Source organism: Eptatretus burgeri, chromosome 2, assembly GCF_056783735.1.
Source record: "Eptatretus burgeri isolate ZD-2024b chromosome 2, Ebu_testis_v1, whole genome shotgun sequence".
NCBI classification, from domain to species: Eukaryota; Metazoa; Chordata; class Myxini; order Myxiniformes; family Myxinidae; genus Eptatretus; species Eptatretus burgeri.
The window spans coordinates 64,240,326-64,252,700 of record NC_140962.1 but is presented as its reverse complement, the minus strand read 5'-3'; the positions used below and the strand labels follow the sequence as shown (position 1 = coordinate 64,252,700).

The 12,375-nt window shown below is 46.0% G+C and overlaps 2 protein-coding genes across 4 annotated transcripts in view; one reads left to right on the top strand and one right to left on the bottom strand.

The window, feature by feature from the left end:
* Window positions 1-738, top strand: part of LOC147032187 (uncharacterized) — a 34,526-nt gene extending 33,788 nt beyond the window's left edge. For 2 of the 3 annotated variants that reach the window (XM_085869556.1, XM_085869557.1), the window contains one exon: window positions 243-738. In XM_085869556.1, the coding sequence (XP_085725682.1) occupies window positions 243-636 (394 nt within the window). In that variant the 3' untranslated portion in view covers window positions 637-738. The remainder of the gene's footprint in view (window positions 1-242) is intronic. The other variant, XM_085869558.1, reaches the window with a different exon arrangement.
* ARL2 (ARF like GTPase 2) lies at window positions 629-10,970 on the bottom strand. Its single transcript, XM_085869563.1, has 5 exons — window positions 10,797-10,970; window positions 7,894-8,004; window positions 5,944-6,106; window positions 1,319-1,399; window positions 629-1,163 (listed from the first exon to the last, which is right to left on the bottom strand). The coding sequence occupies exons 1-5, from the start codon at window positions 10,859-10,861 to the stop codon at window positions 1,029-1,031; spliced, it is 555 nt and encodes a 184-aa protein (XP_085725689.1). The 5' UTR covers window positions 10,862-10,970; the 3' UTR covers window positions 629-1,028.
* Between the last annotated feature and the right edge of the window lie 1,405 nt (window positions 10,971-12,375).

The window sequence follows — 12,375 nt, the reverse complement described above, 5'->3', positions numbered from 1 at the left end:
TCCACAACTTTGAGATATCCTGCAAACAAACAAACAGGGGTGAAAACATCCTTCCACCTTTGGAGGCAATAATGAGACCACATGCAATAACTAAAAAATAAAACTTTTACTCATTAAGTTTCTTATGCTTGTATCAATTTCCACCCAAACAATAATAGCCACGACTTGTGCAAAGCAACCCTGTCGTAATGTTTTTCAATGGTACTGTGCTGTTGCATTGAACCGACGATTTTGATCTGCAGGAATCTGAAGTACGAGCACAAACTCCAACTGTTAAAGAATCGCTGTATTCAACTGCGAGAAAGAAGAGAACAGCAAAGGGAGGACGATGTTCGGCACATCATTCGGATTACATTTCCTGTACCAAGCCTCCAAGACCTCCCTGTAGCGCTCGGTTCCTCAATCCCTGAAACCCTATGCCTGCTTAACCATAAAGGGACACCGAATTCCATGATAGCTCCTTTAGGTCAGATTGAACACGGTGTGAAAAAATACGAAGCAGTTCAAAGTCATGCAGTAAGAGCGACTGAGCGCAGGTGTGCAGCATGTGTGGCTCGCAGGACAAGTGAAGTCCTCGAGCAGGTTGCAAAAGTCCAATTGACGACATCAAACCAGGTATTGCCACAAGAACAATGAAAAGGTGAATTTTTATTTTTATTTTACTGGATCATTTAATCCTGTTCTCCGAACATGTTTTGTGCAATAAATATAACTGCGTAGTCGTGCAATGAAGTACAATATTGTAACTCCGTGTCGTACTTCCAAATGAATGATGAAAATCGAGTTGGGATTTTTCATGACATTAACGGCCTATTTCCTCAACAGCCAGCCTTGGCAGATGGTGTGTGCACGGTGTTTTTGTCCAATAACAGGTAATCAAAACAGATTGTGTATGTTGGATGGTGGAAAACTCTCAGCACACCCAGATAATCAGTGAGAATAAGCCATTTTATCGAGTTGCCGTGCGAGACATCCTGCTTGCTCACATAATCCAAAAAACAAACTTTGACATGAAAATACAATACATGTCACTCCACAGTAAATAGTCGGCTCGAGATGTCACCCAGCATCCAATCTATTCCCTCCAGTAGGTTGTTCCCGGTCACCGCACTACACTCAAGAATGCACCAATGGTGCATCTTGATGTTGTCCAAGTTTAGTGCCTGTAATAAATAAATAAAAAGTAAAATGGCCATTCATTCTAAGAATGTAAAATTACATTTTTCCTTTTTGCAGCAACAAATTAGTCCATATTACATGAAAACTTTATCGATGCCGTTAAAATAAAATGCATCGTCGACTGGTTGCTGCTGCTCACCTCACGGATGTCCGTCGCTCGCAGGGCACCTGGCAGATCCTGCTTGTTTGCAAACACCAGTAGGGTGGCACCAGTCAATTTCTGCAAAAAGGGCGAGTCAACGATTACTGACCAATCAGTTGTAGCCAGAGGCAGCGTTGTAGCTGAATATTATAATGGCGCAAATATTTATGTGTTAATTATGTGTTAATTATTTCAAAAAATATAACTTTTTTTCATTTGGTTGGTTTCAACAAGTTTTCATGGGCTACCTTTTCCTCTGTTTCAGAGTTAAGTCGTTGAAAGTCACATGCCACGTTTCATTATAAAAAATTTTTTTAAGGCTCAGCCAATCGGTACAGCTCATTCTAGTATGCACATCCATACACAATCCTAACCTAACCCCATAATGGAAATTAACAGTGTTTCCAAGTAGTGCAAGTTCAACGAGAGCAGTGGTTCCCAACCTTTTTCTGATCGAGTACCACTTGGAGGTCCCATACCGTCGCCATGTACCACCTGGTTCCAGAAAAACTCGATTCGATAAGATATCAATTTATTCACAAGTGGAACACACAAATGAACTAACTGTCAACAAAGAACAAAATTTAATGCGAGGGCTGCATCTGTTTCTTCTCCACCAGCTGGTCGATGCGGGGCATAACTTTGCTCACAGCACATCGGAAATCATGCCCGGGTGCAGCAAGATGGTTCCGGCTCTTTCACTTGATGGTCGTCATGGCTGAGAACCCCTGCTCGCACTCCCATGTAGAGGGAAAAATCAGTAGCTGGGGAACAGCGTGACGGGCTAGTGTCAGGTACGAGGAGGCCATGGTCACCCAGAAGTTCATAGGAGAGCATTCCTTGTGCTTCGTCTTTGCTGTCTCGTCAGCCTGGATATCTATGAGCTCCTCTTGTTCCCTGGTCCCGACAGGCAGATCGCCTGGTTCAACGGAAAACGGATTGGTGATGTCGGCACAACATGTACTGTCTGGGAAGTAATGCATCAACTCTGTCTTGAGCAGTGAGAGGTGACGGACGATTTCTTGGGAAAATTCATCATTGGGCTCACTCTCAAGGGTAGTCAGGAGTTCGAACATTCCGTAGCGTTTGCTCTCCACGTTCTTGATCCAGAGGTCGAACTTCCGGACAAACGCACCCAGCTTCGAGATGAAGTCTGAGACAGTGCAGTTGGGCCATTGGAACGACAGGTTTAAGTGGTTGAAGACCCCAAAAATGTCCGACAGGTAGGCCAACCTTGAGATAAACTCCTCGTCCTCCATATCTTTTTGAAAATAGCGTTCTTTCTCCGTGAAGAATACGAGGAGTTCGTCCCTCAGTTCAAAGAGACGCCTCGTCGTATTCCCCCGGGAGAGCCAGCGAACCTCTGCGTGGTTGAGGAGACAGGTGTGGTCGGAGCCGGGATCTTCACAGAGCAGTTTGAACAGCCGAGTATTCAGGGCGGATTTTTTGACGAAATTAACTATTTTGATTAATCGGTTCAAGCATGATAACAAATTTAGAGGGAGTACCTTCGTGCTAAGGGCGAATCTGTGTATGAAACAATGGACACCGGTGGCGTTTGGTGACACAGCTTTCACATGGGCTTGAAACCCTGACTTTCGACCGAGCATAGACGGAGCCCCATCTGTTGTGCATCCGACCAACTTTCCCCAATCCAGTTCATTATGCTTGAAGAAATTATCCAAAAGGTTGAAAACATCCTTTCCTTTTGTTGTACTGGATAGCTCCTGGCACAGCAGCAGCTGTTTTATTTTTTTTCTTCATTTTTTTTTTTTAATCTTTTTTTTTTTAAGTTGAGCCCGAAAGTGCTCGCGAACCACGTGGAAGGCCCTCGTGTACCACAGGTTGGGAACCACTGAACTAGAGTGAGGTTGATTGCATGCCATCACAAATCCCTGTGCTTCCCACCTCAAGCAAAGTTGAAAGATGGCCAAAAGTTCCACCAGGAATGACCCAATATCAAATTTTGACCCCTGTGACCCCACGTCCCCACCCTCTGGGGCATGAGCTGGGGGTCATGTCCAAAAAATTTACACATTTCATGCATCCCCCAATGTTGATTGCATTTACAGTTTCATGAAAAAAATGTTTTAAAATATGCCTGTAATTGCAGTTTTTGCTATTTGACCTTTTGACCCCATCCCAGGGCCCCAGTGATACAGCTCTTACACTTCGATGCCATGTGGCGATCATAACTCCCAAGTTTGGTGAATTTCTGCCCACATATTTAGGAGACAGCGTGATGGATGGAGACAGAGACAGACAGAGCCGATTACAGTATCCCCCAGCTTTTTTTTCCAAAAAAACATGAGCTAACCAGACTATCTAATACTTTTTGTGTTAAAACGAGGATGGGGAGGGGTGGGGGCAGCACTGTGGAGAAAATATCGCTCGCAGAGTACCCGCGTCCGACGGGTTCGTAGATGGCTCACCTCAAATGAGCAATTTTTTTTTAAGTGTGTATTGGTATAAACAGGAATTCAACGTAAAGTGATTAGGTGGACCGTGTCACGTGGTATACGTTCACCTTCTGGTACACGCCAATGGTGGTCCGCCCAGAAGAACTCGCTCTCGCGATTAAAAGTGGTAAAGGCCCAGTCGCACCTTGACGTTTTAGCCAGCTTATGCCGATTTTTGCAAAAATTTGTGTAAAACGCTGGTACACGTCGAATACGTTATGGGTACATTTTGTATATGTTAAGACCACGCTGAAAAACACTGCCACAAGTGGTAGTACGCTGGCTTTAAACGTTGAACTTTTGGGTTTTCCCCAATTTTTTTCATGCTTGAAATTTTACGACGTATGCCGGCGTATGACACACGTTCCGCTACGCTGGCCACAAGTTGTAGGCACGTTATGCGATCGTTGACACACGTTGAAACACGTTACTTGTAAGTTACTCATAAGTCGAAACACGTGGAGGTAATGTTTAGCGTACCCGAAACTTATTTCTAACCTATGAGTAAAGTTTTGTAAGCACGCTACACGAACGTTGTTCACACTTTGCAACACGTTACTTGAAGGTACGACTACTACTACTACCAACATCGACATCACTAAATTCTCTCGAACTACGACTACTACTACTACTAATAACATCGGCATTATTAAATTCTCTCGAACTACTACTAACATCGACATCACTAAATTCTCTCTAACTACTACTACTACTACTAATAATAACATCGAGATCACTAAATTCTCTCGAACTACTACTACTACTACTACTACTACTACTGCCAGTGACATTGACATCTACTCAACATGGAGTCAGGAACACTGACGGGTTCCTCTTGTGAAGCCCATTTGTATATACCAATTCCCCTAAACACTGCCAATACGCCATTACACGGTAGCTGTAAGTTAGAAACACGTTCAGTAAGTTCTGTGGTCGTCCAGAAGACGTCAATCAAATTTGTCTGCGTACGCCAATGTGCGTTTGAGATACGTTACACATAGGTTCAAAGCACGCTACTCGTAGGTTAAAAATTAAGTTTCGGGTATCCTAAACATTACCTCGACGTGTTTCGACTTATGAGTAACTTACAAGTAACGTGTGGCCGACGTGTGTAAACGATTGCGGAGCGTGCCGAGAACTTATGCCAGCGTATGCGGAACTTGTGAGCCATACGTCGAGTACGTTGTAAAATTTTCAGCATGCTTGAAATTTCACGATGTACTAGACGCACCACGTAATATGCCAGCGTACTTCATTGTTTTTCATCGTGCTGCTAACGTATACACAACTTACCCATACCGTATTCGACGTGTCCCAGCGTTGACACATTTTTCATAGGTCGGCATACGCTGGCTAAATCGTCAAGGTGTGACTGCGATGTTGACACTTCCAATTTTCAGGCGGTTATGATTTAAATCGGCGAGCGGCAGCTTTTTAACAGAGAACGCCATGAGTTCGTCGGCGATACGTGCAGCGCGCTATGACTAAGTTAAACTATCGTTGGGCATAGGTTGTGAACGCCGTCAACAGGCTAAGCATTCGTTGGTACAAGTTATCTTTAACACAACGAAACTTTCTGTGCCCGTTACTAATACGTTATGCATACGCCCAACATGTTATGAATACGACCAAAACTTTAAAAAATACCTCAAAACTTCAGCGTACGCCAACGTTTTACGTGCGTTTTTATACGTTGCCATTCCTGGCTAAAACGTCAAGGTGTGACTGGGCCTTAAGATTCACCGCCATTTCATGTCAGATCGTTTTCTAAATAATCACGCACAGCTTCAACATTTTGTCGTCGACGTAATACCGGCAATGTAAATGTTTGTAAAGGTTAACATGCCCCGATTGCATCCAGAAAATCACGCGAGGATGCCCCCAACTCGGTATTAAAGTCTGAGATGTTTGAAACGGTATTAAAGGATAATCCTGGGCTTCAAACCAACAATCTACTGTACTGGATTCACAAACCACAGAACTGTATGCGTCATCGCGCAGTGAAGCCAATTGTTCAATCTCTTTGGAACATTTCAACAAATTAACAACTGTGCCTGCTGTGAGCGAAAAGCCAAAGCATCAGATGCTAAACAAATGAATTCATTCCAAATTGAATGCCAAAGCTACTTATCAAGCTGATGAGATGTGAAAGAAAATCCTGACCTCTTCTTGCAAAAGGACTGCAAGTTCTTGACGGCAGTCCTCAAAACGTCGGCAGTCTGCACTGTCGACGACCCACACAAGCCCATCCGTACTCTCGAAGTAGTTTCTCCAGTATGACCGCAGAGACTTCTGACCTCCAACATCCCATATGTTCATTTTAAGCCTGCAGCCACAAAACAACCACTTGTGCATCATTAGACTGAGCATTTGTGGCTGGAGAATAGCTGAGATTCATAGGATACCCCAGGCAAGAGTCACCCTCATATATGTATATATATATATACCATTAATGTAGCCGTGTGCCTGTCCAACTGTCCGTGTGAGTTCCACCTATTGGTTCGACAGTTCGCCTGACTCCAACCAACAATTTCTATGCTACGGCGACCAATTAAGGAACCCTTTAGATTTACCTATTCTCTCGAGCAGCGCTTTTACGATGGAGGTTATGCGGGTTTGCTGTTATTTGACTATTTTCTGAAATTGTGAGTTGAACACGCGATTGTGTCAGGGGTTTCTGTGAAGTCGGTGATGGCACAATAGGGGAGCAGAAAACGTTAACATTTTCTGCCGTTTTGACGTGGGAATGCTCGTTTGCTTTTGAGTGCGAGGAGAGTGAGAGTAAGGATGGGACAACTCTGGAAGGGGAAAGAGGTGTGGGGGTTGAAGACTTTCAGTGGGAGGTATGGGGGTTTGAAGGTTTGAGTGGGGGGAGGGGATCGATTCCTTAGGCTTGGTAGGGAAAGGGTGAGGACTTGGTTGTGGAGAGAAAGGATGGGACAGAGTTGGGAGGGGGCAGCTGAGGCTTTTTTGTTGAGTTGTCAGAACTCTGTGTGTGATGCACGTGACTGTGGGAGGGAGTGAGGGTGGGAGGGGGGGTGACGCGATCACCCTCGGGGTAACGTTCTTGGGGCATTGAAGCATCACCAAGTTTCAACATGTTGCCCTCAGTATCAGGAAGTTGGTCGATTTCAGATGTCGGGATGGCACGGACGCGCCATAGATTTAATGTATAACGCGAATTCACAAACAGAATCTGCCAGGATATAAACCTTTAAAGTATCCACCAGTTATCTGTGGAAGATTTCACATCCAGCAACATTCACAAAACTTTTGGACAGGATCACTTAATTACACAATGGACCGACCAACAGCAGCCCATTTGTCATATTCTTCTTTTTAGACCGAATGAAGAATTGGTTTAAGCTCAGTACAGTACAGTACAGTACATACTTGGATTAAACATGAATCTCCTATATTTTACAGTGGGAAGGTTCATGATTACTCAATTTTCATAACTTGAAAGGATTCCACAAAACAAACATAGCTGCATACTTAGGGGAATGAAGGCCCAGGAGGAGGAGGGGTGGGTGGGACAACACCGGTCAATCAGCCTGGTAGGGGCGACCTCAGAAGGACAACATGCCGAGTCAACCCCACCTGGTATTGATTCAACGGTGAAAGCGGGATTCAAACTCAGGACCCTAAAATCTCAAGCCCACCAACCCGAACCATTAAGCCAACAACAGGTAGTGGGGTATATCCTAAGGGGGAATTCTTTCCTCCCCATGGACGCCCAGACAATCAACCGAAGGGGATTCTCCGTTCTCTATCCATTTGAATGCTGAGCGTCAATCAGGGAAAGCCACATGTCCCATTTTTAAAGTCTTCGGTACGACTCGGCCCGGGTTTGTACCTCGGACCTCGCAGATTCAGAGCGGACGGTCGAACCATTCCACCACGGAGTCTGGTTGTTAAATTAAACAAATATCTGAGCACATCACGCGTTTCCTTCAATCAAGCCAGTAAGTTGTAGTCAGCCACATATTGGGTTTGTGCTTCAGAAAGAATATAAATGGAAAGGAAGAAGTAAACTTTAGAGTTGAAGGAAAAGTTAAGAACAAACTACATTTTCCCCCCCAAATCGTACAATCCTGTTCCATGACGGCATACCCTTGATGCTCCAACGTTTTGATATTGAAGCCCAACGTTGGAGAAATGGTATTGATGTCTTCTCCATTAAACTTCTTCAATATTGTGGTTTTACCAGCATTATCCAGGCCACTCGAGAAGGATGACGTCAAGGCAGACAAACAACTATGCTTCTGACTCAACTTTCCATCTCCCAACATTATAAACCCATCTCTCCCTGTTAACACTAACTTTGCTCCACACTGCTTACTTGCACTTTACTGCATTTCCATCCTCCCTTCTGCTGTCCATTCACAGCCTGGTTTGTGTCCAACCGTCAGTTCATGGCAGTTTTACACTCCGTGACGTCGCTCTTCCACGAGCATGACAGCAGTTTTACCCTCCGTGACGTCGCTCTCCCACGAGCATGAGGGCAGTTTTACCCTCCGTGACGTCGCTCTCCCGCGAGCATGACGGTAGTTTTACCCTCAGTGACGTCACTCTCCCACGAGCATGACGGCAGTTTTACCCTCTGTGACGCCACTCTTCCACGAGCATGACGGCAGTTTTACCCTCCGTGACGTCACTCTCCCACGAGCATGATGGCAGTTTTACCGTTAGTGACGTCACTCTCCCACGAGCATGACGGCAGTTTTACCCTCAGTGACGTCACTCTCCCACGAGCATGACGGCAGTTTTACCCTCCATGACGTCACTCTCCCACGAGCATGACGGCAGTTTTACCCTCCGTGACGTCGCTCTCCCACGAGCATGATGGCAGTTTTACCCTCCGTGACGCCACTCTTCCACGAGCATGACGGCAGTTTTACCCTCCGTGACACCACTCTCCCACGAGCATGACGGCAGTTTTACCCTCCGTGACGTCGCTCTCCCACGAGCATGATGGCAGTTTTACCCTCCATGACGCCACTCTTCCACGAGCATGACGGCAGTTTTACCCTCCATGACGTCACTCTCCCACGAACATGACGGCAGTTTTACCCTCCGTGACGTCGCTCTCCTACGAGCATGACGGCAGCTTTATCCTCCGTGACGTCGCTCTCCTACGAGCATGACGGCAGTTTTACCCTCCGTGACGTCGCTCTCCTACAAGCATGATGGCAGTTTTACCCTCAGTGACGTCACTCTCCCACGAGCATGACGGCAGTTTTACCCTCCATGACGTCACTCTCCCACGAGCATGACGGCAGTTTTACCCTCCGTGACGTCGCTCTCCCACGAGCATGATGGCAGTTTTACCCTCCGTGACGCCACTCTTCCACGAGCATGACGGCAGTTTTACCCTCCGTGACACCACTCTTCCACGAGCATGACGGCAGTTTTACCCTCCATGACGTCACTCTCCCACGAGCATGACGGCAGTTTTACCCTCCGTGACGTCACTTCCACGAGCATGACGGCAGCTTTATCCTCCGTGACGTCGCTCTCCTACGAGCATGACGGCAGTTTTACCCTCCGTGACGTCGCTCTCCTACAAGCATGATGGCAGTTTTACCCTCAGTGACGTCAATCTACCACGAGCATGACGGCAGTTTTACCCTCAGTGACGTCACTCTCCCACGAGCATGACGGCAGTTTTACCCTCCGTGACGTCGCTCTCCCACGAGCATGATGGCAGTTTTACCCTCCGTGACGCCACTCTTCCACGAGCATGACGGCAGTTTTACCCTCCGTGACACCACTCTTCCACGAGCATGACGGCAGTTTTACCCTCCATGACGTCACTCTCCCACGAGCATGACGGCAGTTTTACCCTCCGTGACGTCGCTCTCCCACGAGCATGACGGCAGTTTTACCCTCCATGACGTCACTCTCCCACGAACATGACGGCAGTTTTACCCTCCGTGACGTCGCTCTCCTACGAGCATGACGGCAGTTTTACCCTCCGTGACGTCGCTCTCCTACGAGCATGACGGCAGTTTTACCCTCCGTGACGTCGCTCTCCTACGAGCATGACGGCAGTTTTACCCTCCGTGACGTCGCTCTCCTACAAGCATGATGGCAGTTTTACCGTCAGTGACGTCACTCTCCCACGGGCATGACGGCAGTTTTACCCTCCGTGACGTCACTCTCACACGAGCATGACAGCAGTTTTACCCTCCGTGACGTCACTCTCCCACGAGCATGACGGCAGTTTTACCCTCCGTGACGTCACTCTCACACGAGCATGACGGCAGTTTTACCCTCCGTGACGTCACTCTCCCACGAGCATGACGGCAGTTTTACCCTCCATGACGTCACTCTCCCACGAACATGACGGCAGTTTTACCCTCCGTGACGTCGCTCTCCTACAAGCATGATGGCAGTTTTACCCTCAGTGACGTCACTCTCCCACGAGCATGATGGCAGTTTTACCCTCCGTGACGTCGCTCTCCTACAAGCATGATGGCAGTTTTACCCTCAGTGACGTCACTCTCCCACGAACATGACGGCAGTTTTACCCTCGGTGACGTCGCTCTCCTACAAGCATGATGGCAGTTTTACCCTCAGTGACGTCACTCTTCCACGAGCATGACGGCAGTTTTACCCTCCGTGACGTCACTCTTCCACGAGGATGATGGCAGTTTTACCCTCCGTGACGTCACTTCCACGAGCATGACGGCAGTTTTACCCTCCGTGACGCCACTCTTCCACGAGCATGATCGAGATTTGTTGACGTCACAGAGCGTGAAACTGTGACGTCACTCGCCGAGCGACCTGTGAGTTTCGAGCACAACTCGCATTTTGGACACATCTCTCTGGTGGATTTGACCGAGAGTCTGTGGGTTGAATCACCATCCCCTTCCTCTTGGGGTTAGTAAATATAAACAACCCTGTATCGCTGCAAGTACGAACCATGGCCGACATGAAAACAAATTAAAATAGCTCTAGAACATTAAAAATAAATAAACAAAACGGATTAGAAAATGACACAATAAGGATACAGCATCAGGATACGAACTTCCCTTTCCTTTTCCTTCATCTTCTTCAATATTGTGAGGAATCCCATTGTTAAAAGATGAACAAATAAGACTGGAGGATCATTTAAAATCAATGGAAAGGAAGGGGACGTCGTCCGTTTAGGCACTTCCGGTTCCGTGTTGGTCCTTTTAAAATTTATATCCTGCACTTTATACCACAGAATGTATGTACATTTGCCAAGCGTTTACGTTTAACATATACAGGATATACCTTGCAGTGCGGGAGGAGAAAAATTTAGCGAATAAACAACAACACACTAAAATAATGTTTTACTGCCGCGAACTATACCATTGGGTCCGTCATATAGAGCACAAGAGAGCCCATCCACAACTTTGTACGTTGAATAAGGCATTTCGTGTGTGACTGAAAAAAACAACTTCAACAAAGCGATTTATACATCGTGATTTCATTCACACATCAGTGTACACACCGAAAACCCACTTATTTGGCTGGAGAGTACCTTTGAGGACTAGACAAGTCCGGTTGTCATTCTCTGAAGGTTTCAATAACCGACTTTATGGCATATTCATGTGGCTAGTCATGCACGTGATTCGTGATGTTTCAATTCAGGCATTTAATATTTACTTGAGATATGCACAGATGGTACCAAATTGTAGATAGTCATGCCCTCTGTGCATATAAAACCTATTGAAAGATCTTGTTCACAACATTGACGTTGGCATGGCTGATATTGAGAAATTTATCATCAAAATGTACAGCATTTTCAACTTGGTATACATGATGTTCAATGTGTTCAGTACTAGTGCGTGGCCGTACTTGCAAATTTTTTTTAAAACACCAGCGTCAATTGTGACGTCATATCAAACGAAGAAGAAGAATTATGACGTCAATTGTGATGTCATAGCACCATGTCCTGTCATTGGTTTGGTAAATAAATGGCCATAACTTGGGAACCGCTTGTACGATTAATATCAAACCTTGAAAAGGCACATGCTCAGGGCCCCAGCAATATACCTGACAAGTTTCAATGAGATCAGACCAGTGGTTGTCGAGAAACAGCGGTCACACGAACACACACACACACACACACACACACACACACACACACACACACACACACACACACACACACACACACACACACACACACACACACACACACTGCTGTAATTATAGATAGATGATGAAACAATGAGTGGGGGGGGGGGTAACATTACATTTGTCTGAGCAAGGGAATGCTGGTTAATAAATAATTAATCGATGATTTTTGTACTCCAGCATGTGGGGTAATATGTGGAGGTAACTTTAATGAATCAAACTCCTCCATGGCACTTGATTCTTGGAAGCAATGGGAAATTTTATAAGATATCAAAACATAAACCGAAACAGATTTTTTGCCAAAAAAACGTAATTTTTCGTTTCCTGAAGGGTGGAAAACTGGATTATCATGATATATGGGTTTTATACCAAGCTCCACCTTGGATGGATTGAGGTGTCGGAGCGCCGCTCCGGTGCGTTCCAGCAGCACTTCACCTCTACCACTGATAAGTAGTCTACTCTTCACAAAACACACCATGGGAT

Coding starts and splice junctions, on each gene's coding strand:
- ARL2 (XM_085869563.1), bottom strand. CDS start 10,861: ATGGGATTCCTCACAATATTGAAGAAGATGAAGGAAAAGGAAAGGGAA. Junction 6,107..7,893: donor AAAACGTTGGAGCATCAAGG/GTATGCCGTCAT, acceptor TTGTGGCTGCAG/GCTTAAAATGAACATATGGG. Junction 1,164..1,318: donor GAGCGACGGACATCCGTGAG/GTGAGCAGCAGC, acceptor TATTTATTACAG/GCACTAAACTTGGACAACAT.